Here is a 25,761-nt window from a genome sequence, read left to right as displayed (position 1 = left end):
TTTATGCTATTTACCTCTTCACTACTCTGGTTCCACCTATTTACTTACAAACCATAGTTTTAAAGTTTTTGCCAAATCAACACGCCTTCTTCAGTTTCGATTTGACTTTTAGAAGTTTATCAGCTATCATTAACTGTGTCTGCCTACTTAACGCATGCACTTCATTTAAAGTGTGCTTTATTGGTTATAAACATTGCTACACATTTTTTAAATTACTGCACCAGTTTTTAAAACAAATTTTTTCAGACCCTCTTACTGGTTGGATGGCATCACCGACCTGATGGACTTGAGTTTGAACAAGCTCCAGGAGTTGGTGATGGACAGGGAAGCCTGGCGTGCTGCAGTCCATGGGATCAGAGAGTCAGATATGACTGAGTAACTGAACTATTGGGCCCATTATAAGTGGACTAATAAGCACTTCATCACAACCAATGACGTGACATTCCTTACTTAACCAATGCCCTTCAAATGAACATTTAGCTTCCCATTTTTTTAAAGTATCTCAGCATAGGCTTCCTTGATGCCCTCTCCTGTTTCTGAATATGGCAGAACTGCTTAACTCCTAACTGCTACCTGAGGATGGGTAAAGCTCCGTTTTACTTAAGAGAATACATTTTTAGGGGTCCTTCTTAACAACATTGTATAATCTAAAGTATACTGTACTTAGAAAATATCTTAGGATGAGTGACAGACACATAAAAAATATAGGACATGTGCTGAAAAAAAGGGGAGTGACAGTGGTGGGAACAGGCAACATTCAGTTTGAAGCCATACTTTATTTTTAATGTAGTTAGAAATATCCAGTAACTATGTATTTTTGAGCAGAAAAAAATTCCTTTACTTTTCCTTTTTATAGCATCATTGGCACAAGAAAAGGACATTTCTGTTTTAGAAATGATGTTATGATGTTGAATTCCTAATGAAATGAAGTATGTACTTTATATTAGAAATCTAAAAGCACAGGATACATTTTCAGAAAAACAATTTTACTTTTACCCACTTATGTTAGAACATACTTAGATAATGTGTAAATCAAATAAAAAATCCAGCAGTAGCTGGTCCTGAGGTACTCACAGCACACATTGGAAATTTTGAGAATGGAGAACACACATTAACAAAAAGAACATCAGCAAGCTCAAATTCAGGTTTATACGCTGAGTATTTCAAAAGGGTTTAAAACGCATGCTCAATCAGCATTTTTTCTCACTTCACTGATGCATTTCTATTTGCTTGTATACAGCAAAGGGTGAGAACTTGAATTAACTTATGATTTCAGAAATGTGTTCCACGGAATTTACTTCACTGCTCATACCACTGATTCCTCAAATAAGCAAAGCACAGGAGGTCTCATCCCTTGAAATTTCTGTTAAACACTAATACTTTAAATTGAAAGATAGTAAGCAGAAAGCTAGCAATTCCTGTTACAGTGCTTGGACTTAAGTCTCATTTAATCTAAGAATTGGATATACAACAGAAAATCATTTTCTTTATCCTTGGAGGAGAGGGAAGGGGAGTAAAGAGAGTTGCAGTATTTAAAAACAACAATGAATCTTGCACAATGCTGACAACTCCACAATGAAGAATCACCATGAATCTCATTAATTCTTTAGTGATTAGGAAGTCAAGTTTCCCTCCTTGTGTATCAATTAATTCAAACTTCTCCAAAGATTAATACTACAAGATAAACTCAAACTGCAATAGGTATTTGCTAAGTAGGAGACCAAACATCAAAGGGAATCCGTTCTTCCAAGGTCCTTTGATATGTTACGATTTCACCAAAGAGAAAATCTAACACTTAAATATGAAATCTCTTCGCCAAGTAAGAAACTGCAGCTATTATGGGTATTACCCTACATAGTCACTGTTGTATTAAATATTAAACCCAGCATTAAATATGCCTGCACAATTATGCTATGAATGATGATAGCAGTGGTGTTAGTAAAAAGGGACCATCTTTAGCCCAAGAAGAGTAGGAGGAAAAAACTGTGAAAATGAGCAGAAAAAGCAAAGAATTGGGCATTTTTTTGATGTGAAAAGGACATTTTTATACACAGAAATACAGAAAGGAAAACATTCCCTTATTTCCCCTATGTGGAAATATGAAACATTTATTTTAGGTATCAGACAAGAACAGAGCTAAGCAATCCAATTTTACTGCAGCATTATAAAAACCATCCCTTCACCACAGTGTAAGATTTAACTGCATGTGCACAAGGGGACATGTGATATAAAATATAGTAAGATGGCTGCTGCCCTGCCAAGTACTTCCAGTCCCTCCCCAGGTCCTACTGCAATACTGGTGGTCCCAAGAGTTACAGAAGCAAATCATTTAAGATAAAATAACAAAGCAATTAAAAAGACAAATCAAAATGCCTCAGTAACCATATGTCCAATTCAAACTTTATCTATTTAAATGCTGTATTTGCCTCCCACTAACAAATCTTTATTTCAAACTTGGAACAACAAATCTTCCACACTGATGTATCTTACTTGCCTAATTAATTCAAAGGAAAAAATCAAAATCATTAGTAAAGAAAAATGTAGGGGTTAATATACCTTTTCAATTTTAAATATTTTTAAGGTTTAAAAATTGCTTAAAGTTTTAAATTTCTAGTAGGAAAACATTATCTGAATGAATACCCTAATGGCAAACCGCTGTAAAATGTTTTCAGCTGCATCTGGGGCAATGGGGTAGGGATTATCTTCAAAGCACCCCAGCTTTCTTCATGAGAAGGTCAGAGGTACACTGGTTTGTATTATTGCAACATCCATTAGGTGATCTAAGTTGCTTTTCCTCCAGCAGGGCTTTATGTCAGAAGGGCATTATGCTTGACCTCCAAATTTGGCCGACAATTTACTGATGAGATTCATAACCTTTGGGTTGCTCTGATATTTTGACATATTTGCTGGGTTCTGGGCCACATCCTGGAAGGCCACCATAACTTCTGGATCCTGCAAAGAAAGGTATATGTATATACATATTTTAGTATTAAAAAAATATTCTACGGGTCATCAATTTTATTATCCTAAATCCTATCTCTTAGACCTACAGTTATGATATATGGCAGAAACTGATACAACATTGAAAGCAAACATCCTCCAATCTTCCTCATGGCTAAATCAACTCAGGTTTGGACAAGCCCCTGAAGTATAAATATTATTAATGCGCATTTCAAAGTCAAACTCGACTATGTCACTCAAGACAATTAAAGTTATACAATTTTGATATAAAGAAAAGGACAACTGGATATAATTACCAACTGTTGCAGAGTATTCCCTATAGACTGCTTTTTAAAAACTTGAACTACTCATTCTGAAAAAAAGAAAATGAACGTCACGACTGCATAATAAGCTACTGGGTAAATTCAGCTCGGTAAAATATGGCTATCAGAGTAACCTTAATATGTTTCCACATAGAATTATGAAAGAAATGCCTTAATGATATAAAGTTTAGCTTTGTTTTTCCAAGTCTTACCTGCATGGCTGCAAGGACCTCTGGATCACTAAGAATTTCATTGAGCCCAGGCATTCCTGGCATTCCAGGCATTCCCCCTCCCATTCCAGGCATTCCTCCAGGAAAATTACCAGGCATTCCCCCAGGAAAGCCTCCTGCAAGAATAAATGAGAGATCTGTATAGACACCGACCATATTCCCAAGTAGTCTGAGAGTATACTATTTTCTTCGATAAAACACATGTGCATGCACAAAGAACAAGGGTGCTGCTGAACACCAAATAGTCTGAACATTCAAACTGGATGCTACAAGACATAATTTTTAACATCAAATTTTCTCTTTAAAAATTAGGCTGTAAATAATTTTTCCCTAATAACAAAACTAGAGGGAAAGCTAACAGCCCCTTGGAATTATAAAATTAAAAAGTCTAATGTTGATATTGGAGAAGGAAATGGCAACCCACTCCAGTATTCGCCTGGGAAATCTGATGGACAGAAGAGCCTGGTGGGCTATAGTCCATGAGGTTGCAAAGAGTCGGACATGACTGAGCGACAGAATACACACCAATGTTGATATATGGCAGAAACTGATACAATATTGTAAAGCAATCATCCTCCAATTAAGTATTTTTAAAAAAAGAAGAAATAAAATTAAAAAGTATAAGAAGTCATCTTGTATCTTCTCAGTCTTTAATATTATTCATGTTTCAATTTAAAGTTAATTCGTGCTTTTTTCTTCTTAAAAATGATATTCTTCTAAGCAGTTATTCCTTCAAGAACTACCCTAAATACATGTTATAAAAAGTTGTGGATTTTTGAAAGTTCCCTGGTGAGCTAGGATTTGATGTTTTCACTGCCGTGGCCTGAGTTCAATCCCTGGTCAGGGAACGGAGATCCTTTAAGCCACACAATGTGGCCAAAATTAAAGGAAAAAAAAAAAAGCCTATGGATTTTTTAATCTTCACCCAAATTGCATCAAAATTTCTGAAAGTGAAAAAAAAGTTCTAACAAAAACCAATCTAATTCTTCTAGTATATTTTTAGATTATAAACTCAAATTTTTCTACTCAATTTTTCACTACCATAAACCATTACATTCACTGGAGATATTCTAAAAATCATAATTAACACTATAATGATACAGGGACATCCTAAAGAGAAATACAGGTAACATTAACATATTCTATGGATCAATGGTCATTACAAGTAAAGCTACTATAAAGAAGAAATATATACAACAGAGTGATTTCCATCTGTCTCAACAATTCAACCATGCCCATAAATAACTAACAATCACAGATAAGGAGACCTAATCAGATAAGGAGACATGAGAACAACTTCTAGCTTCTTATGCTGCTGTGACTTTTTAAAACTAGTCTCCACAAAATTACTGACCCAAGGCAACAACAGTGAGCCAGTCTGCTTGTCAAATCTATCTAATAAAGCCCAAAAAATTATCTCAAGTGCTAGTCCACATTAGTGGTCATTTTCTAAAACAAGGAACCTGATATGAGGTATTAACTTATAAACAAAAATAAGCCATGAGCTAAAATTTATTTTCTTGCTTTTTCTCCAAGTCATCCCCACCCCCTTTTTTAGTTGCCAGCACATGACCTTTCACAACAGCAGCTACATTCCCTAGCCTCTGATCACGTAAATTCTAAGTAGAGAAGTGGTGCATAGCTGCCTCTATAACCCTTCACAAGAAAGCTAGTTACTTTGAAGCTGCTGATTCCCCATTACAATGACAAACTCAAAAAAAACCAAAAACTCTTCATCTTTACATAAACTTCACACTGCCTCAATTCAGAAAAGTACCCCAAAATATACTGAGTACCTTTTTAACAGCTCTTCTACCTGTATTGCAGAGGCCTCTGCTGGTGGCTCAGACACTAAAGAAGGTAAAGAACCTGCCTGCAATGCAGGAGACCCAGGTTTGATCCCTGGGTCGGGAAGATCCCCTTGAGAAGGGAATGGCAACCCACTCCAGTATTCTTGCCTGGAGAATTCTATGAACAGAAGGAGCCTGGCAGGCTTCAGTCCATGGGGTCTCAAAGAGTTGGACACCACTGAGTGACTAACACTTTCACTGCTACTATTCAAGGCTTGTAGGAAAATAATATACTGTATTTTCAATAAAAAAATTTTACGAAGAATGAAACTTTCCCAGTGACTAATGGTACTAAATACAATATACACACCTGAGCCCCAAAATGAGAATAATCCCCAATTATCTACAATATTAGGAGTTTTAATCTTTCTTTCAAAATACCTGGAAAAGAGCCATACTGAGATCCTGATTGTCTTCTGGCTTCTTCCTCCTTTAATATGAAAAGGAAATAAATTACATAGTAAGAAGTCTGCTGTCCATGTCTACCTTATCCATACAAACCATGAAAAAACTGTAAAATAAACTAGCTAGAGGAGGTACAAGAAGGACAAGTTTCAAGAGGCAATACTGGGCTAAAGATAACAACCCATCCCTCAAAAAACCAATTTTCAATTGGATTCTCAACGAGGAAGGATTATTTTTGGTGGGCTTCCCAGGTGGGAGCTAGTAGTAAAGAACCCGCCTGCCAATGCAGGAGATATAAGAGCAGGTTCAAACTCTGGGTCAGGAAGATTCCCTGGAGGAGGACATGGCTACCCATTCCAGTATTCTTGGCTGGAGAATCCTACGGACAGAGGAGCCTGGCAGGCTACAGTAGTCCACAGGGCCTCAGAGAGTCGGAAATGACTGATGCGACTTAGCATAACTTTTGGAGATGATTTGAAGTAGTATTTTGGGAACTAAAACTAAAAAGTAACAAGTCAATTTTAAATAGCTATGAATTCACTACTAAAACAGAAGGAATCATAAAACTTAAAATATCAGGGCATGCATTCTAAACAAAGCAAATAATACTGCCAAGTTTTAAATTAATTACCTGGCCAGGAAGAAGTCTTGATTGTAGGAAAACACAAACAAGGATATGAATTGGTGCTACAAAAACTCACTTAAGAACTTGAAGACTAAGCAATGAAGGGAAGGAGAACCTCCTTTTAAGTAGTATCACTATCCTACAGAACTGAAGCCAGCTCTTTTTATTTTAAAAGAGCCAGGAATTAGAATGATCTCCAAAGAAGTCTAATCTACTATATTTCTCTTTAATGGTTTAGGTACAGAAATCTTACCCTCTGGGCTCTCTCATGTTCTTCCCGAGCCTTCTTAACCCTTTCTATTCTTTCTTTGATCTCACGCTCTTCACGTTTTCGCTCATACTTTCTCCGATGTTCAGCAATTTTCTGGGCCTAGGAAAGAGTCACAGAAAAATGTCTTCTCTGAAAACGGAATAAAGTCAACACCAATCAATGGTTTTGTTAAAGAATTATTTTCTTTGGGGAAAGATTAAACTAACACACAGTTCTGAAAAATTAGTTAGGTTAACCTTACAGAAAAAGACCTAACTGAGGCACAAGCAGACAGCGGATAAATTTGGGGTTAATGAGGCCACCATTAAGGGGTGTGAAGAGGCAGCCACGTTTGGGCAGCTACAGTTCACATGCAGGCAGCAGATCTTCTTAGAGCTGCCAGGACCAAGCAGAGAGCCTTAGAACCTCAATGATGAGGTGAGTGGGCTTCCCTGGCAGCTCAGCTGGGAAAGAATCTGCCTGCAACGTAGGAGACCCCAGCTCGATTCCTGGATCAGGAAGATCCCCTGGAGAAGGGACAGGCTACCTACTCCAGTATTCTTGGGCTTCCCTGGTGGCTCAGACAGTAAAGAATCTGCCTGCAATGCGGGAGACCTGGGTTCAAATCCTGGGCTAGGAAGATTCCCTGGAGGACATGGCAACCCACTCCAGTATTCTTGCCTGGAGAATTCACATGGAGGGAGGAGACTGGCGGGCTACAGTCCACAGGGTCTTAAAATTTTGAGTCGGACACGACTGAGTGACTAAGCACAGCACAGGCTTTAACAAGTCAACTGTGACCCAGAGAAAAGAGGCTGGGATTTGAAGTTAGAGGAGTGTTAAAAATTTCAAATGTGCTCGCTTCGGCAGCACATATACTAAAACTGGAACGATACAGAGAAGATTAGCATGGCCCCTGCGCAAGGATGACACGCAAATTCGTGAAGCGTTCCATATTTTTTTCATCACAGCACTGTTTATAATTGCCAGGACATGGAAACAACCCAGATGCCCATCAGCATATGAATGGATAAGGAAGCTATGGTACATATACACAATGGAATATTACTCAGCCATTAAAAAGAATTCATTTGAACCAGTTCTAATGAGATGGATGAAACTGGAGCCCATTATACAGAGTGAAGTAAGCCAGAAAGATAAAGATCAATACAGTATACTAACGCATATATATGGAATTTTAAAAGATGGTAACGATAACTCTATAAGCAAAACAGAAAGAGAGACACAGATGTACAGAACAGACTTTGGGACTCTGTGGGAGAAGGCAAGGGTGGGATGTTCTGAGAGAATAGCATTGAAACAAGTATACTATCAAGGGTGAAACAGATCACCAGCCCAGGTTGGATGCATGAGATGCCAGTGCTCAGGGCTGGTGCACTGGGAAGACCCAGAGGGATGGGATGAGGAGGGAGGTGGGAGGGGGGATCAGGATGGGGAACACACATGGATCCATGGCTGATTCATGTCAATGTATGGCAAAAATCACTACAATACTGTAAAGTAATTAGCCTCCAACTAATAAAAATAAATGAAAAAAAAATTCAAACAATTACTAGTGCAGAGATGATAAACAGATGTCAAATTGCATGAAAGTTCTTGCCCAATACCTGCCATGGGACGGCAGAGACTGGGAACACATAGCAGTTATTTCCCACAGTTTAATTATACTTAAGTTTTCCTCATCAATCAAATGAGGGGGCAAGGAAGAGAAGCATGTTAGTTTTAACTATAAGAATCAAGATGTACCAGGCACTAGTACACAGTACATGTCAAATACTTGGAATCTAGTATTTATTCATAGAATAGAAATATAAGATTCAACAGTTGAATAACTGTTACTTTAGCTTCTTCATATTTAAGAACTTTGTGTTCTAGAATATTTCACTCAACAACCTTGTTGATTTAGCCCTGTTACAAAAAGAAAGAAAATCAAATCATCTGACAGATTAAATTTAATGAAACTTCCACTATCTTAAAGCCTTTGAGAGTAAATTCTTCGGAGTGGAATTTCACACAAAAGGAAAGATTTGCCATGTAGATGCATTAAGTTATTTAACAATTTTAGACAGAAATACAGACAGACCAGACTCAATCTTGGGTCACATTTTCTAGATTTTCTGTTTTCTCCTTTGCTATAAAGTTGATGCCCCCTTTACCATTTCTAACTTTCTGGTTATAACTTTGCAGGCCTGCAAACAGAACTTGATGCAAAACACTGCATGAGAAATTAAAGCATGAAAACTCAATGAGATTTCCTGAATTCAATACAAATTTAAGTGATTACAGATTATAACTTCCAATGGTTGTTTCCTTGTATCCACAGTAAATTTACTGCCAAGGGTTAAGCCCAGGAGTATCACTGTAATGCCTTTCCCTTCCTTTAACATACCCTTGGTTGAACTTCCTTCAGCATTGCACTAGCATCTTCATCATAATCCAGCTTACAGGCAAGGGCAAGATCATGGGCAGCTTCTTCCCAATGGCCCAGAAGTCTGAAACAGATTTAAAGTAATTTTTGGAGGCCTTTATCCATATTCATTTATGTAGCACAGTGTCTTTCTTATAAAAAAGGACTGTAAGAGAACAGGTTTAAGTTAGATAATGAACTACAAATTTTCATGAACTAATTTAATTACTACATTCCACTCTATAAAAATTTAGTACGAGTTTTATTTCCTCTATGGTAACTGGGAAGCTGTTTTACTAAAAAAAGCTTAAAAACTTAAAAATTTTTTAATTCAGGATATATTTTAATAAATTATGTAGAGCCACAACTTTCAACCATCAAAAACAGAGTTAAGGTGTGTGGGGTGGCTCTAGGGCTAGGGATGGCAGCAGTCCCTGTCACAGTGGCTCCGGAATCAGGAGGAGCAGCCAGGAAGCACTGTAAGATGGGCCAGCTCCCAAGCCAGTGGGGAGGACACTGCTTCTTATTACAGCTGCTCAGAAGCACCACTGGAAGCTCAGATGTGGGCGCTCCAGCCAACAGCACAGAGGGGTGCAGGGCAGTCACAAAGAAGCCCCTTCTGATACCCCAAGGAGTAAGCCGACCCTTTCCAGGATCCAGGAACACCACAAAGCAGTATGAAACCTGTTCATGAGAGGAGTCAGGCATGCCTTCCACCAAAAAAAGAGACCTCCCCGTGACCAACAAGGATATGGGGAGAACCACCAGCTGCTCAACTAACCACACACCCTCCAGTGATGCCTCTGAATGGTCCCGAAGGGTTGTGGTGGCCAGGCAGAGCCAGGCAGGAGCCAGTCAGCCTGGGGGCAATGGAGCCGAGGCCATCACTGGTCTGACAGTGGACCAGTATGGCATGCTGTATACGGTGGCTGTGCCACCTGGCACCTTCTCCCCAACTGGCCTCCCATCTGTGGTGAACATGAGGCCCTTGACCCCCAAAAACAAACAAACAAAAAAACAGTAAACATGATGTGTATTTAACATGCTACTTTCTATATGAGATAGGAAACAATACATGTGTACACATTTTGTTTAGAAAAGAGAGGATGAATAAGAAACTAAAGTTTGGTGAAGGTAAGTAAAACCTCAATAGAGAGGATAGCAATGGAAATGAGACTTCTCCGGGTATACCTATTAACTCAGTTTTGACTCTTTAAACATGCAAATATTTCACATACTCAGAAAAGAAAGGACAGAAATAAAGCAAGCCCTAACCCTGAACACAAACAGAAATAAAAAAGAGGCTACTTGTTTATCACATTGACAACATTAACCATGCAGGAAAAATTTATGCAAGTAATTTTTTTTTGCAAGTAATTTTTAAAATAGTATTTTGACTATATCTTACGTGAAATGTATTCTAAGGATAAGAAAAAACTACCAAAAAACACACACAAAAAAAACCCACAACAACACTTTACTTAGAGGGTGTATTATTTTTTAAGGCATGATTCTAGGAGACTAGTCAAAAAATACAAAAGGGAAAATATTTAATGCTGAATTTTAATCGAAAATATCAGCATAAACTCAAAATTTTTAAACTTTTCACCCCAAGACCATTATTTTTTTAAGTTAACTGAAATGACAGTGATGATATCCTGGAAACAATAAACATACCTAGTGGCCAAACTTCAGTTTTCCACAAAACAGTCCCACTAAAACAAACCATGATTCCTTGGAGAAATGGTTTATTCCAAGTCAAAGTACAGAATGAGTTCTTGTACCAGAAGACAAAGCAATGCTCAAAGACAAATGTGGTCTTCAAGACAATCCACAGCAATGCATGACCATTCATATACCCAGACAGCATTAATAACAATTTTCCAATCTTTTACCTGCATCTTTAACACTGTCTTCATAATCATTAGAGCTACTTTACTGAGTCACCTAATACAATAGGTCCCAAGCATATTCACCTCTATCTGCATCCGCCCTTGAAGCACAGAACTTTTCCAATCCAGTAAGATGTAAACAGCACAGGACATTTCACCCCAAACCACAAAGATTTATCCATATATTAAACTTTGCTTTCAGGTCTGATTACTAATCTGGGTGAAATTCATTTATTTCCCCCCTTATCTGATAGTTCATGTTCCCAAGCAGTAATTGAAATGAAGTTTCAAGTTACTGTATTCTTTTTTCCATAATATACTGGTTGTTTAATGTTAAGCTACAATAATGAAGTCTGAAAATAAGAGAAAGTTTATAAGACACTGATAAAGTTATTCTCTTTTCTTAGAGATAACTTTGAGAAAAATTCTTGGCTACATGTGGCCAAAGATGTTAACACTGATATTCACTGAATGGAAAAGAAGTGAAAAGAATTCTTATTTTCTTACTTGTTCCGTATGACATAGAGTCTCTCAGTTTTACATACTGAGCATGTATCACATTAGGCTCTTTTTTTAATAATAAAAAAAAAAAGGTATATTAACATACCAGATTTAAATTTAAAGAGCTCTGAAAATAACTAGGTTCCATTATTTACCTGTGTGCTTTCCCTCGCCACTTGTATGGCTGAGCCGAATCAGGATTTATTTCAATAGCTCTGTCACAGTCTCGGATGGCAGCATTTGGCTTCTGTAATTTGATGAAGACACTAAAAAATAAGTTTGGTATTAAAAAGTATTCATTTCAAACAATAACATCTTTAGGATTACCACAGAAGCAATTCTATCTAAACAAATAAGCAGAAATTAGCTCTTTTATTTAGATTTCTCACCTGGCTCTCTTGGCATACAGAATAGCCAAACGAGGATTTAGCTTGATGGCATCTGTGAACAAGTCAATGGCTTTCTGTAGTTCACCTAAAGTGAAACAAGTTTATTGAGAAATAGTGGATAAGAAATATTAACGGTTTATCTCTCTTATTAGCCTTTCACATTCCCCTTTTAGTCCAGTAGAAGACTAGTTTCTAAATTAATACACAAAAGTGGCTCTTCAAAGCAAATCTTTACTATACCTATACTGTAAGTCACCCAAGACAGAGATAATTTGGGGAACACAACCCCCCTTAAAAATTTCAGAATACCACACTCTTGGTAGGACTTATTGACTTTTTAAATTAAGACAAAATCAAAGGCTAAGGCAATTTTATTCCATTAATTTTCTTTTATCCATTAAAAGGATAAAATTAAACTTATAAAGGAAAAAGTACCCTCACTACATTCATGAGGCTGATACAGAAATTAAAAATAAAAACTAAATATATCAGAGACCAATAAACTATACACAACAGAGACATTCACAAGCCAAAAAAAAGGGGGGTGGGGGTGGACTAGAACTGATGAGAGACCATACCCGTATTTTAAATTCATTTTCAGTATCCCATTCTCATAGTTGGCTTCTTTTGTTTATTAGTACCTTCAGTAAAGTCAGTTAATAAATAAACATAATACACAGGAAACTAGTAAGACAAAACAAACAGTTTTAAAGTAAATGCCACAATTCACTATGAAAAATATTTACCCAGTTAACTAAAGCGTTAAGGACCTTAACAGAACTCATAAAAACGCAGAAAAATGTTCTGTCTTATCAGTTACTCCTACAGATGTCTATTAGAAGTTAGATTTTGATGTCTAACAAGCAATTCACATCTACCATGTTCAAATGAAACTCTTTAATTCCTACCCCATCTCCAAATCTATTCCCCTACCCTACATTCTCAACTAAACACTTTTTATATATATAATAGGATAACACAAGTAAATATATTAGAGACAAAGATTTTGACTTTATAAACTAAATGGCTCCTCCGTTCAGTCTAGTTTAGAGGTCAGCAACATTTTCTAGAAAGGACCATTTAATAATTATTTCAGGCCTTGCAGACTTTAACAATCGTAACTATTCAGCTCTGCAGTTTTAGTGGGAAAGCAGCCACCAACAAAACATAAATGGGTGTGGCTCTGTTCCACCAACTCTATAAAAACATGAGGTTGCAGTTTGGAAACTCCTGATCTACCCTTAAGCCCCAAATCTTGCAGTTATTCTTGACTGCACAATCTGAAACCAAAACCCCTCTGTCTCTACTTTTAAAATATATCTAGAATCTAACCACTCCTCATTCTGCTAGGTAAACAGGAATGCTCTGGGACAGGGCAATTAAGAAAAGATTAGTGTGGAAAAGGAACGGTCAGGAAGAGAAGTGGCTGGGATGAACTGCTGGGTACAAATTAAAAGCTGAAATAGGCGAAGAAGATCTTTATACAGAAGCAGTAAAGCACAAGTAAAGGAACACTGAAGGAAAGTGAGAATGGAAGATTAATATTCAAAAAGAGAACAAGGCTGGGACAGCAAATATGGGATCTGACTCTAGCAGGTCTAATGCTATAATGATCTTCAAAATGTATGCAAAAGTTAATTGCAGGTTACAAGCAAAGGAGTGTGTAACAATAAAAACAAGTTCTAAGTAAGAATAACCTAGGAACAATGAACAGAAAGCCATAGAGACATTTCAGGTAGACAACCTATTAAGGTAACTGCAATAGTATAAACATAAAGGAACCTGACTAACAGTAAATACTGAACTCATTCTAGGGCCTTCCCTGATGGCGTGGAAACCATTTTAAAATAAAACTTTAGTCATCTTCTAAGTTGATGGATGAAGTCCAAATGCACAACAGCATTATACAACAGCATCTATTCAGCAATGCCACTGTGACACTACACCACAGTTATGAAGGGGTCCTGCTTAGTACCCAGTTAATAAATAATTTGTTCTTATAAATTTTAAGTAATTAAACAATATACTTAATACTATCAGCACTCTCCCATTCTGACAGGATTTTCTGAAGCGGTTCTAACATGCAGAGACTAGAAGACGACTGTTATTGTCAATGGACAGTATTTGTCAAGAGTTTTACTATGTAAAAAGTTGAGGCTCACTGATCTAATACCCTTTGGGGTGAAGTCATCCACCTTTTAAAAGTCTCTTGTCAGGGGAAAAACACCTAACTATAGTCAGGAAAGCACAGTCTTGGAGTGACCATCAGGATCTGTCCACAGTCTGAGGCAAGATAATGATACTTGAGTGCTCATTTCAGCCTCTCTGTCAATGGGAAAGAGCTGAGTGGAAAACAGGACACTTTCTTCTCCAGCACAATATACTCAAAAAATTTAAATTCCCTTTCACTTTCCCATTATTAACAGTTACTGTAGCAGAAAATGAGAGAAGAAAATATTCAGACTACTACAAAAACATAGCAAAGAGAAAAAAAATAACACTCACCATCATTTAGGGCATCAATGGCAGCCACTTTTTTATCATTTGCCTGATCCATCATCTCCTCAGTTATCTAGGGGGAAATTGAAGATCAACTCAGAATTAGTAGAAAAGCAAAGAGAAACAGGAAACAATTTGGATTTTCTTAGGGGTGTAGTAATCACAACTCCCATTTTCATTCATCCATCTCTGGTCTTCAGGGAATAAAGAGGATAATTATGATAAATAATTAGTAAGAAACCGTACAGGATACATTTATTTTTCTTTTTTCAGGATACGTTTTAATCTTTCATACTAAACAATAAATTTCACTCCCTATACTCTGCCCTAGACATGATTTTTGCTTCCCTCCATCCCGATCAGAGCAGGTTTTTCCCACCCTAGTTTTTTCAAATCTTTTCTACCTATTCACAAGTATAGGCATAGCTTTTTTTAAATTGTACTCTGCAAAAAAACACTGCACCTTTTACAAACTGAGGGTTTTTGGCAACCCTAGGAGTCTACAGGAGATATTTTTCCAACAGCACTTGCTTACTTTGTGTCTTTGTGTCACATTTTGGCAGTTCTTCTCATATTTCAAATTTTTCAGTATTGTATTTGCTATGGTGATCTGTGATGTTACTACTATGACTTGCTGAAGCCTCAGATGGCCAATTTTTTTAAGCAATAAAGTACTTTTAAATTAAGGTGTGCATTTTTTTTAAGGTGTGCACATTTTTAAAGACATAATGCTATGCCACACCTAACGGACTATAGTGTCAACATAACTTATTTGCACAAAAAAAATTTGTTTGACTCACTTTATCGTAGGGGTCTGAAACCTAACTCACAATAGCTTGGAGGCATGCCTGTACTAAAACCCAGTCTCCTCACAAGTGAAAAAGTTAATTCCTAAGAGGCTTGAATCTTCACAACAAAAATGTCTCATTCTTTTGGTCCAATAACCATCCTTGAGCACCTATACTAGACAGAACAGACACTGTAGAAGATGTTGACACTATAAAGATTATTAATGACAAAAACATAGCAAATGTCCTACAAGAAGCAATTTCTTTAACAAACAAAAATCCACTCTATCACCATCACTATAAAATATGCTGGCTAAATCATTAAGAAAATGATTTGACAGATTTAAAAACTGGAAGGAAAATACCAAGCTGTCTTTATACCTAGAAAACCTAATAGAACTGACAAGTTATTAGATTTGCTATGACAATTCAATGAAGTTCTCAGATACAAAAGCTACATAAAAAATAACCCCCCTGCAAAAAATAAAAAAATAAACCCAGAGTTCTTCCACATCTGTAAAAGTCAATTATAAAATACAATAGAAGAGGATACCATTCTAAGAGCACACAAGACTTTCAAGGGAGGGGAAGGGGCGAGAGAGACAATTCTGTTAAAGGACACAGATAAAACACTATGCTTATAAAAAATCTATTGACTACATCAATCTAGCCCTAAGTTACTCAGTAAATTCAAAGCGATTTCAACAAAAATTCATACAAGTTTTGGACAAACTAAAAAATCCTTTTAAAAAGAACAAAGGAAAACACACTTGCCAGATAGTTAAGACATCCTACAGAGCCAGGATAATCTGCAAAAAGAGGACTTCAGTTTATAGCAATATGGTACACACGATACTTTGAACAAGTCTAAAACACACCATTCAAAAGCCATCTATGACCTAAGAATGTAGAAATCCTCAAAGAACAAGATTAAATGAAGACCTGAAATTCCGCCAGATGCCAGGCACTCCATCTGCTTTCAACACTGTGGAAGGTGTCAAACCTGGCGACCTTACAATTCTGGTTTTGAGGATACTGCAGGACACATGAAACGAAGTCTAGATTCAGTGACACAAATGTATCCTGCCTACTCAGCCTCCAATACCAATCGGGAAGCCCAAACGCCTATTCCAAAAATAAACCTGTGCAAAGAGGGCGGGCTGTGTAGTGAGAAGAGAAAGAAATCTCCACTGGAAAAAAAAAAAAGAAATCTCCACTGAAAATTCATAACCACAGTCACATTACTTGTGTAGTTAAACATGCAAGGAAAAAACCATGAAAATTTAAAGTGGCCCTTGAGTTAGTAGCACCAAATCAGAGTGTTGATGGAAGCAAACATATCCCTCTCTGGAGAAACTCATCTTCTATTTAGGCCTCAAAAACTTTCCACAAAACACACACACAGACACACACAGTCTCTCTCTCTCTCAAACTACAATAAACAAAGTACCTCAATGAGCAAGAGTCAGGAAAAATAACAGGAGAATAAGACCAGGAAGACAAACTGATAAAAGAATTTAATGTGTTTTAAGACTATTAAGGCAAGATCTGAAAATGAGTAAGGAGCAAGACACTTATAAATAACCAAGTCATCTTTAAAAAAAAAAATCAAAGCGAAAATATCAAAATGAAAAACAAGCATTCAAATTCCAACTCTGATGCAACAGCTGATTAGATAAAGAAAGCATACATAATTCATCAGTGTTAAAGAGATGGAACTTAATGATGAAAAGGTCTAATGTGTATCTAACCATGGCTCCTGAATGATAGTAGAGAGAATGGGAAAGAAGCCATGTTTGAAAGAGATACTAGCTGAAAATACTCCAGAGCTTAAAAAAAAAAAGTTAACCACCCTAGTTAAGATGCCTAGTAAATCCCAAGTAGGATAAATACAAAGTATTATAAATCTAGACACACTGAGATAAACACCACCATTTTACACAGTAAGTATGGCAATGATGAATTATGACAATATTAAGTAGTGATGAGGGCCTGGACCAATCTTTTAAGCTATGATTTGTATATTACACTGTTTCTCAAGCTCCATTTCATTATCAACCCCCAAAAGAGCTTATTACGCATTTTCCCCTTATTTCTCACCCCCTCTATTTTAATTGTGCAGATATACTCCATACATGTTAATGTGTTATGATCTTTGGAATACCACTAACCATTCTAACACCTAAAGGTTTCTTTCAAGGACCCACCTCCCAAGAATCAATTTTCACCACCTTAAGAGTAATATAGTGTGTTGGGACAAAATCATTTTAGAAAACAACTGGTACTAGATATCCCATTAACAGGCAATCCCATTTGTAGAAATAAATGTTAGGTGAACTCTATAGTTTCAAGAACAGTTCAACCAGATGCAAAACTGAAATAGGTTAACAGAAAATAAGCATTTTGTTAGAGTATGATTAAAAATAAAGGGAGTTTTCCCAAATATTTTAAGTAATAAATGCTTTCCTTGATGCCTTAAGTCAGAGTAAGAGTTAACACGCCCTTTTCCTAGGAGAAACACATCATAAGATAACTGCAACAGGTAAACTTTCACATTCCTGACAGCAAATAGAAAATAAACCATTGACCTTACCTCTACATTTTCATCTCCCATTTCTTGAGGTGCATCAGTGTCTGGTTCAATCACACCTTCATTGTCAATTTCTGTCAAAGTTAAGAAAATGACAATAAGACCTGTGCTATCCAATATAGTAGCCACTGGCCACAGGAAGCTATTAAAAACTAATTAACCTTGGCTTGTGTAACTGATGAACTGAACATTTTACTCTAGGTTAACTTAAATATTTTACTTTGTTAGTTTTATATAAACCAATAACTAAAATATTTCCTTGTAAAACACAATCCTATTGTTTTGGTAAGATTACATTTCATTTTAATAGGCACATAATGTAACGTATGTTATCACATTGTAGTAAGTACCCTGCCAAGAGCAGTCACTATTCCTAGAATGTATTACACACAGACACACCACTGATTTAGTCAATGTCAACAAACCGATTCAATGCAAATACTCTGTTCTACACACCAATACACTATGCTTTTTGTTTTTTTCTTTAATTTTATGCAGATAGCACAAGTTACTATGAAACTCTGTTGTAAATCATGGTAGAATATTTAACTTTACCATTTTCTGTTTTTGAAAACAGCACGGATAAATTTTAAACTAAAGGTATACTACTGACGGGGCTTCCCAGATGGCACTTGTGGTAAAGAGCCCGCCTGCCAATGCAGGAGACAAAAGAGATTTGGGTTCAATCTCTTGGTCAGAAAGACCCCCTAGAGAAGGGCATGGCAATCCATGGCAGTATTCTTGCCTGGAGAATCCCATGGACAGAGGAACCTGGAGGGCTACAGTCACAAAGAGTCAGACACAACTGAAGTGACTTAGCCCAGCACATACTACTGATACAGTATTAGGAACCATATTTAGCAAAGTGAATTTGATAAAAGCAGTTTCCTCTAAATGGTCAAAAAAGAATGAAATTAAAATTAGCTACCTGAAATCAGAATTCACATTCAACAAGAAGATTTTTAATTTTTAACAGGAACTGAGCCTCTGTGTGTGCACTCAGTTGTGTCTGACTCTTTGCAACCCCATGGACTATAGCCCACCAGGCTCCTCTGTCCATGGAATTCTCCAGTCAAGAATACTGGAGTGGGTTGCCATTTCCTCCTCCAGGGGGGTCTTCCCGACCCAGGGACTGAACTCTCATCTTCTTCACTGTAGGCGGATTCTTTACCTGCTGAACCACTAACTTTGTCTAATTGTAAACCAGCTTAATTCATGCACAAAATGTTTAGTTTTAAAAAAATTATTATAGTCATGGTAATTTTCATAAAACTGTAAGACTAAAAAATATTTTACAGTAAGTAAAAGATCTGATTAAGCCCACAAACAACAAGCCCTTTCCAACACACCAAAGATCAAGAACCAATTCGAAATTTAAAAAATTTTAAGTTATTTTTTTTTAGCTTTTAGATAGGTTCTACGAATTAAGAGACGATCCAATTAATAACTAGGGTATATATTTATAGTCTCCAAAGACCTCCAAATTTATGAAGAAATTTGTCAGTTTGCAGTCTGAAAAAATAAAACCAAATAAAACCCCAGGCCCATGACACATCAATTCTTCTAAACTGAACCAATATTACTAACACAGATGCAGATACTAAAGGAAAACAATTTTTTGGTACTTGATTCAGTTATTTGAAAACTTTTACACATATCTAGAAAAACCTGGGTATATGACCCAACTTTTTCTACAAAAAATTTTTTTTTTACAAAAAAAAGTTTTTTTAACAAATTTCATGAAGTCTGAATACTGATCAAGTATTTCCAACAAAAATGTAACATCTGCATTGAGATATGCTATAAATACTTAAATACTCTGAATTTGAAGACTAGTATGAAAAATGGAAAAACAGCTCATTAATAATTTTTCCAATCTGATCACATGTTGAAATGCTAACATTTTACTTATTAGTCTAAATCCATCATGTGAATTAATTTCAACTGTTTTTAATTTTTAAAATGTGGCTACTAGAAAATTTTAAGTTTCATATGTAGTTCATGTTATACTACTATTAGCACTGATTAGTCAATCTAGTAAAAAAATCAACACGGGATCATGTTATAGCGATCATATTATATTATCAAATACATACTAACTATCATCTCCTCACCTAGATCACTTTCCTCACTTGATGGTTCGTCTGTCTTTATGTTTTCCTCCGCCTTCTTACTATCTGTTTTTTCTTCCTAGCAAAGGGAAGGCAAACAATGCTATCAGCATTTAATAACACACCAAATATATATTTTATTAATTTATACAGATTTATGTATACACTATTCACATACATTTCAATTGTTAATGTTCTTTCTTGTGTTTTGGTAAACTACTTTTAGTTTTCTATTTTTATTGCTCTTTTAAGTAAGTATAGGTCCACTCCCTTATCCAAACCATTTAGACAATGAGTTTTAGAATTTTAAAAAATGTTAAGATTTTTAGGAAGCTAATAAACTGGATATATCATATATTATGCCTTAACAGGCACTATAGTCCACAACTCCCCATAATCAAACACATTACTACTTTTGCAAAATAAAAGTTTTAGCAGAGATACATATTAAACACAATTTTGTCTTCATACATATTTATCATATGGCAAAATAGCCTATCTAGGGCTCAGAATCTACCAAACTCTGACAAATGACTCATCTAAAAAAAGAATTAACTATTTCTGGAGCTTTTACTTAACTTCTCTCATTTCACCGTTCAAAGATAATGTTAAATAAAACGGCAAATTTTCTTATCAATTTAAGACAGCTAACGAGAAAATTCTGAGGGGGGAGAAAACCTTCTAGACATAGAGGCACAAAATAAGAGAAAAATGAATTCTGAAGAGAGCATTCTTCCCCAACCTTCATCTCTAAACTTTAGCTTCCAGCAACCTCCCCCCAGCAACCTCCCTACTGTACACGCCTTTTTGGCAAATATGCTAAAACAACACCCTGAATCACACTCAGAAATACCCCTCAGGTAGTAGGCAGAAAACATAGAGTGCAACAAATCTGGGCTGTTTTTTCATTTACTTTCCAAATATTAATAAAGTACCTACAAAAATACTATACTACATGCTAAAAAAATGATGATAATTATGAATGGGAATTCCCCAGAGGCCCAAAGGTTAGGATTCACTGCAGTGGGTCCGGGTTTGATCCTCAGTGGGGAAGTAAGATCCAGCAAGACATGGCGCATTGCCCTCCGCCACCCCAAAAGATGACGACTACAAATGCTTACAATTACAGAGCTTACCACTTACAGTTCATGCATATAACATGCATCCAGCATTTATTCTCACTTATTTTACAACACAGTGAATATTCAACCCCACATTCTAAGTGTCAAATCAGATTACAGAGATTTGACCGCAAAATAGAAATTTTACCAAGATCTTATTTCCAAATGATTTCTTGGAGAAATCAGGGGTGGTAATTTGAGGGCAGCAGGTGAAAAACATTCCTAAGAAACCTGATAGTACTTTATCACTAAACATACAAATGAAATTCATAACTTACCTTGGTATTTTCTTCCGATTTAGTTTTATGAGCAGCAGGTGGTATTTTACCCCCCATGCTTGAGGAAGATGAGAAAAAATATATATTTAGAAAACTAAAATTAAATGTGCACCTTTCCCATTCTATTTAATGTGACAGTTATCAAAAAGAATCTTCAATTACTCAGTATCTTTGATACTGATAATGAAAAGTGGCTCCCGTGTGCCAATCACTAAATCATTACACAATCCAAAGCACCTAAGCATGCAATTCAGCAGAGTGAAGGGATTTAATGATAAGGGAACAAAACAGGACAAAATTCTTTAAAACAGCTTTTCCAAAGAACACAGTAATCAAATATGAGTTCTTTTCAGTTAAATTTTAATGAAGACATTAGAATTCTTAAACTAAGTAAGTTTCCAAAATGCAGCATTCCGGAATCTATTTAGGGTGACATCCACACACAGTCCTAACAGTTTAATTCATGTTAAAACCTTGGGAGAGTATGGCAAAAACCACTACAATATTGTAAAGTAATTAGCCTTCAATTAAAAAAAAAAAAAAACCTTGGGAGGTAACAGTCCTGCCAAGAAATATATTAAACAAAATCAAACCCTAAGGAAAGATCAGACAAACCCAAATTGAGGTTAAGTTCTATAAAACAACTGGCTCATGGTATTAAAAATTGCCAAGGTCATGAAAATCAGTGAGACTGAAGTACTATTTCAGAACAAAGAGACATGCCAACAAAGGGCAACATGTAATTCTGCAGACTAGATAATAGTAGTGCATCAGTTTCCTGAGCTGATGACTGCACTGCAAAGGACAGTCCTTGTTTGTAGAACACACACACTAAATGGCGCTGGGGACACAGTGTTGGAAACAGTTCAGGAAAAAAGTTCTTCATACTACACTTGCATTCTGTTTGCAAGCTAGAAACAGTTTCCAAAAAATTTAAAACGTGGGAGGAAAACCCAAGAGGCTTTATTCATAAACTAGATTCAGAATTTCTCACACTCCAAATTCTAGTTAACTACTGGAAGGTAACACCAATTTATAGGTACAGAAGTTTCATTTTATGCTTCCAAGATTGAGAACAAGCTAGTTCCCTGTCAAAATTGCAAATTGGACTTTGCCAATACAGGCGTTTACAAAGGACTAGTGAGAGACCTTCTCATGTGGGATCACAGAAGACTTCAGTCATAGTTCTCTTACTTTGGTAACATTCAGTCTACTCTGTGCTATAGTTACTGACACACATGTACAAAAAACTGGGTGCTATATTCTAAATTCACTGACAGTACAAATGCATTCGGTTCACTTTATTTAAAATATTTGCTGAAACAAAGGTTTACTATATAGCACAGAGAACTATTGGAAAAGGAAATGGCAACCCACTCCAGTATTCTTGCCTGGAGAATCCCATGGACAGGAGCCTGAAGGGTACAGTCCATGAGGTCATGAAGAGCCAGACACGACTGAGCAACTAACACATAATAGAAAATAATTTTTCAATGTATGTATACGTATAACTGAATCACCTTGCTATGCACCTGAAACGTTGTAAGGCAACTGTATTTCAATAAAATAAATGTGTTTTTTTTTTAAAAAGACAAAGAATATTTGCTGAAGAACAACGGTCCATGTGCTGGAGACCAGAATAAAAGATACTCCCTTTTATCTTAAATTACCATAAAGTGAAAGGATAAAAAGCACCTACAAGATAGAATGTAGACCGAGTTATCAAATAGGAGAAAACAGCATCAGAAAACACTTCTCCCTCTAGAAAAACAAAAATATTCCAAAACATATTTCTGAGAAAGAATGTAGCCTCCCCAATTCCCACTAGCTACTGAGCCAAAATTTTTTTCTTCATATTTCTCTTTGTCCAGTATATTAAACTTATAAATTCTTAAAACTAAATGAAGTTTAAAGGTATAAATAATGGTAGAAATTATGGCAAATAAGCAAACAGATTGTCTAAGCCCTGGTATCCATGACTAATTTAGTACAGAGAAGAGGAAAACCTGAAATGGAAACCTAAAGTAGCATTAGGTTTAGGAATATTCTTAGACCTTGAAGTCTCTACATTCAGCCCAATCTACTATAACCTTGGACTGCTTTAAGGAGGCTGATATGAAGGCAGAAAAGAGAGGAATTAAAACACTTCAGAGACAGCAACCATTTAGGTTTAAATTTAGACGGAAACAAATAACAAAAGCTTGTAGGTTAGTATCTCAACTTAAACGTTCAGAATCAGGTGTGTACACATGCCAAGACCCTTCATTCCACACTTAAGCCAACAATTCAGTCTACCAAAAGAAAACTATAAAAAGAACCAGAAAGAAAAACTGGAATTACCTATGGGAAACTTTAAAATAAGACACAAGGCCGTTTGTTTGTTTTTTAAAAAAACACAATACCTGATAGTATTTTTCAAACCTTAAATCAGAATTATCTTACATAGCAACCAGCTCTCCGCCTTAAGTTACAACAATGTTCTCAGATATTTTAACTTTCCTTCAGGGTCCTCACTACCTCTCTAGAGGTGGAACAGTGTATCCACTGGGTACAAGGTTCACTCTTGATGTCAGATAGTTCTTTCTGCAGTACAGGTCCCCTTTTCCTGCAATTTTAAGAACTTGGACTAATTGTAGGCTCTTTCCTCTAAAGAATGGATAATAAGAGGAAAGCACACAAACATCTTAAGTAACACTTTTGGATCAAATTACGCAGTAAACTACTAAAATCTAGATCTCAATTTCTAGTCCTGAAAATCTAACTGCATCTCTTACGGTTTTTTTCCTGTCAAAAAGGAGAATTGGCAGAATAGTATTCTTAACTGTTAACAATTGTTACTAAGCTACTACAGCAACTAACTGTAAGCGTGCTCAGAATTTTACATAAATATCAGGAGCACAAATCCTATAATAACGAGAAAACTGGTATGGGTAAACAAGGACTGAGAAACTTAAAAGAGAAAAAAAATGACTAACCCACCACAAACAACGTTCACGGATTTGAACTTAAATCTCTTTGTTAGAACAAGCTCATTAGAAGAACTAGTCATTCAAATGTTGGCTAATCGTTGGTGCATCTTTCCCTATAAAAATATTACTGAAGTAAACAGATCAATGTTTAGGGTAGTACCTTTTAAGGGTCTCGTTTCTTTGTACTGTCGCTACTTATCACCGTGAGAAGCAATTTTGTATGTCATCTCTTTCAAATTCCTCACCAGAGGTAGCGATTTTAAAAAATCATCTCGGGGAAGGGTTCCCTTTCTTCCTTAACTTCCCCTCCAAAACGCAGAATACTAACCTCTAAGTATCAAACGAGTTTCTGTATTTATTCATTTGTATTACTCAATAGATTGTTCTCATACTGTTTCATAGCTAGCATCTGGCACAATGCCTGTTCAATTTATTTCACGCTCGTAGCGACGTACTCTGGAGTTACAGATAACAAGAACAGACCGTGTTAACAAGCGGGTTCTTAAAAAATCATTTTTCTTACAATGTTTGAAGTGATGGAACTGCCACTACCAAAGGACAAGAAGTGATTCCTAAAATAATTCTACGCACTTAGAATCGCAGTAATTGTAAAGGTAATCACATACAGCTATCACTTGTACCGTAACTTATTAACCACACCAATTTTTAAGGGCATAGTGCGTATAAGAGTTGCTTTGTGTTACTGCGACCTCAACAGGACACCAGAGACGGCAAGAAAAACAACTCCACGCTAAAGAGCAGTCTGGCCGCCCTCACCCCTCCCCCTCAAGTCTACAGTGTCCAGGTCCCCGCAACACTCTGCATCTCCGTATTACGACGAAGACACACCCCTGGCCACCTCAGGGTGCAGGGAACCCAGCTCTGCCATTTCTTTCCGTGCCTCTGAACCATCTAAGCGTCCCGATCCCCCATTAGCCCCTCGAGGTGGCCTCCAAGGAGCGAGCCCCGCCACCGAGCTCCACGCTCCTCCGCCCCGCGGCAGCTCGGGGCCCAGCACCCTCTCCGGCCGTCCCTCTTCCCTCCCCTCAACGGTCCTCAGGCCCGGGTCTCACCTCTCCACCCACTCCCTCAGGAAGCGCATTTCCTCGGTGTGCAGAACGCTCGGGTCCTGCTTACACATTTTCACGAAGGCTCGAAGCTCGCTCACTTTGCGGGGGTCCATAGTCCAGCGGCGGCGGGAGGCGGCTGGCGCGGCGAAGGCGGCGGCCCGATTCCAGGCCCGGGCGCTACTTCAGCGTGACCGCGTAAAGGGGGCGGCTGCCGCGAGGCAGAACAGACTAGAACCTCCCCGGCCGCTGGCTCCGCCCACCCAACGGTCTCGTGACCCCGGGTCCTTCGCCTGTTCATTCCTACTCCCTCTGCCGCTACCCTGCGCACTGCTCAGAACCTTCTAGAAGCGTGGCTGTTCGTGCTGTTGCCTGCCTCTCCATACACTCATTCTTATATTAACTCTAGAACCGGTCCTCTAGAGGGATCATCCTCCTATCCGGTGCTTTCAAGGAGGCGGAAGCTGTTAGCCTCTGCGGGGAGTCATTTAGAATAGAATAGTCT

The 25,761-nt window shown here is 37.1% G+C and overlaps 1 protein-coding gene and 1 non-coding gene across 2 annotated transcripts; one reads left to right on the top strand and one right to left on the bottom strand.

Annotated features, from left to right (window-relative positions):
* Window positions 1-965: 965 nt before the first annotated feature.
* On the bottom strand, window positions 966-25,664 carry ST13 (ST13 Hsp70 interacting protein). Its single transcript, XM_061124468.1, has 12 exons — window positions 25,263-25,664; window positions 21,221-21,278; window positions 19,825-19,900; window positions 17,714-17,784; window positions 14,339-14,405; window positions 11,834-11,918; window positions 11,600-11,710; window positions 9,034-9,136; window positions 6,627-6,743; window positions 5,725-5,773; window positions 3,476-3,609; window positions 966-2,952 (listed from the first exon to the last, which is right to left on the bottom strand). Exons 1-12 carry the CDS (start codon window positions 25,370-25,372, stop codon window positions 2,824-2,826), a joined length of 1,110 nt encoding a protein of 369 aa, XP_060980451.1. The 5' UTR covers window positions 25,373-25,664; the 3' UTR covers window positions 966-2,823.
* On the top strand, window positions 7,478-7,584 carry LOC133044125 (U6 spliceosomal RNA). Its single transcript, XR_009689868.1, has one exon. It is a non-coding gene; the product is annotated as a U6 spliceosomal RNA (small nuclear RNA).
* Window positions 25,665-25,761: the final 97 nt, after the last annotated feature.

This window comes from Dama dama, chromosome 22 (assembly GCF_033118175.1).
Source record: "Dama dama isolate Ldn47 chromosome 22, ASM3311817v1, whole genome shotgun sequence".
Lineage (NCBI taxonomy): Eukaryota > Metazoa > Chordata > Mammalia > Artiodactyla > Cervidae > Dama > Dama dama.
This window is presented reverse-complemented; position numbering and strand designations above follow the sequence as displayed.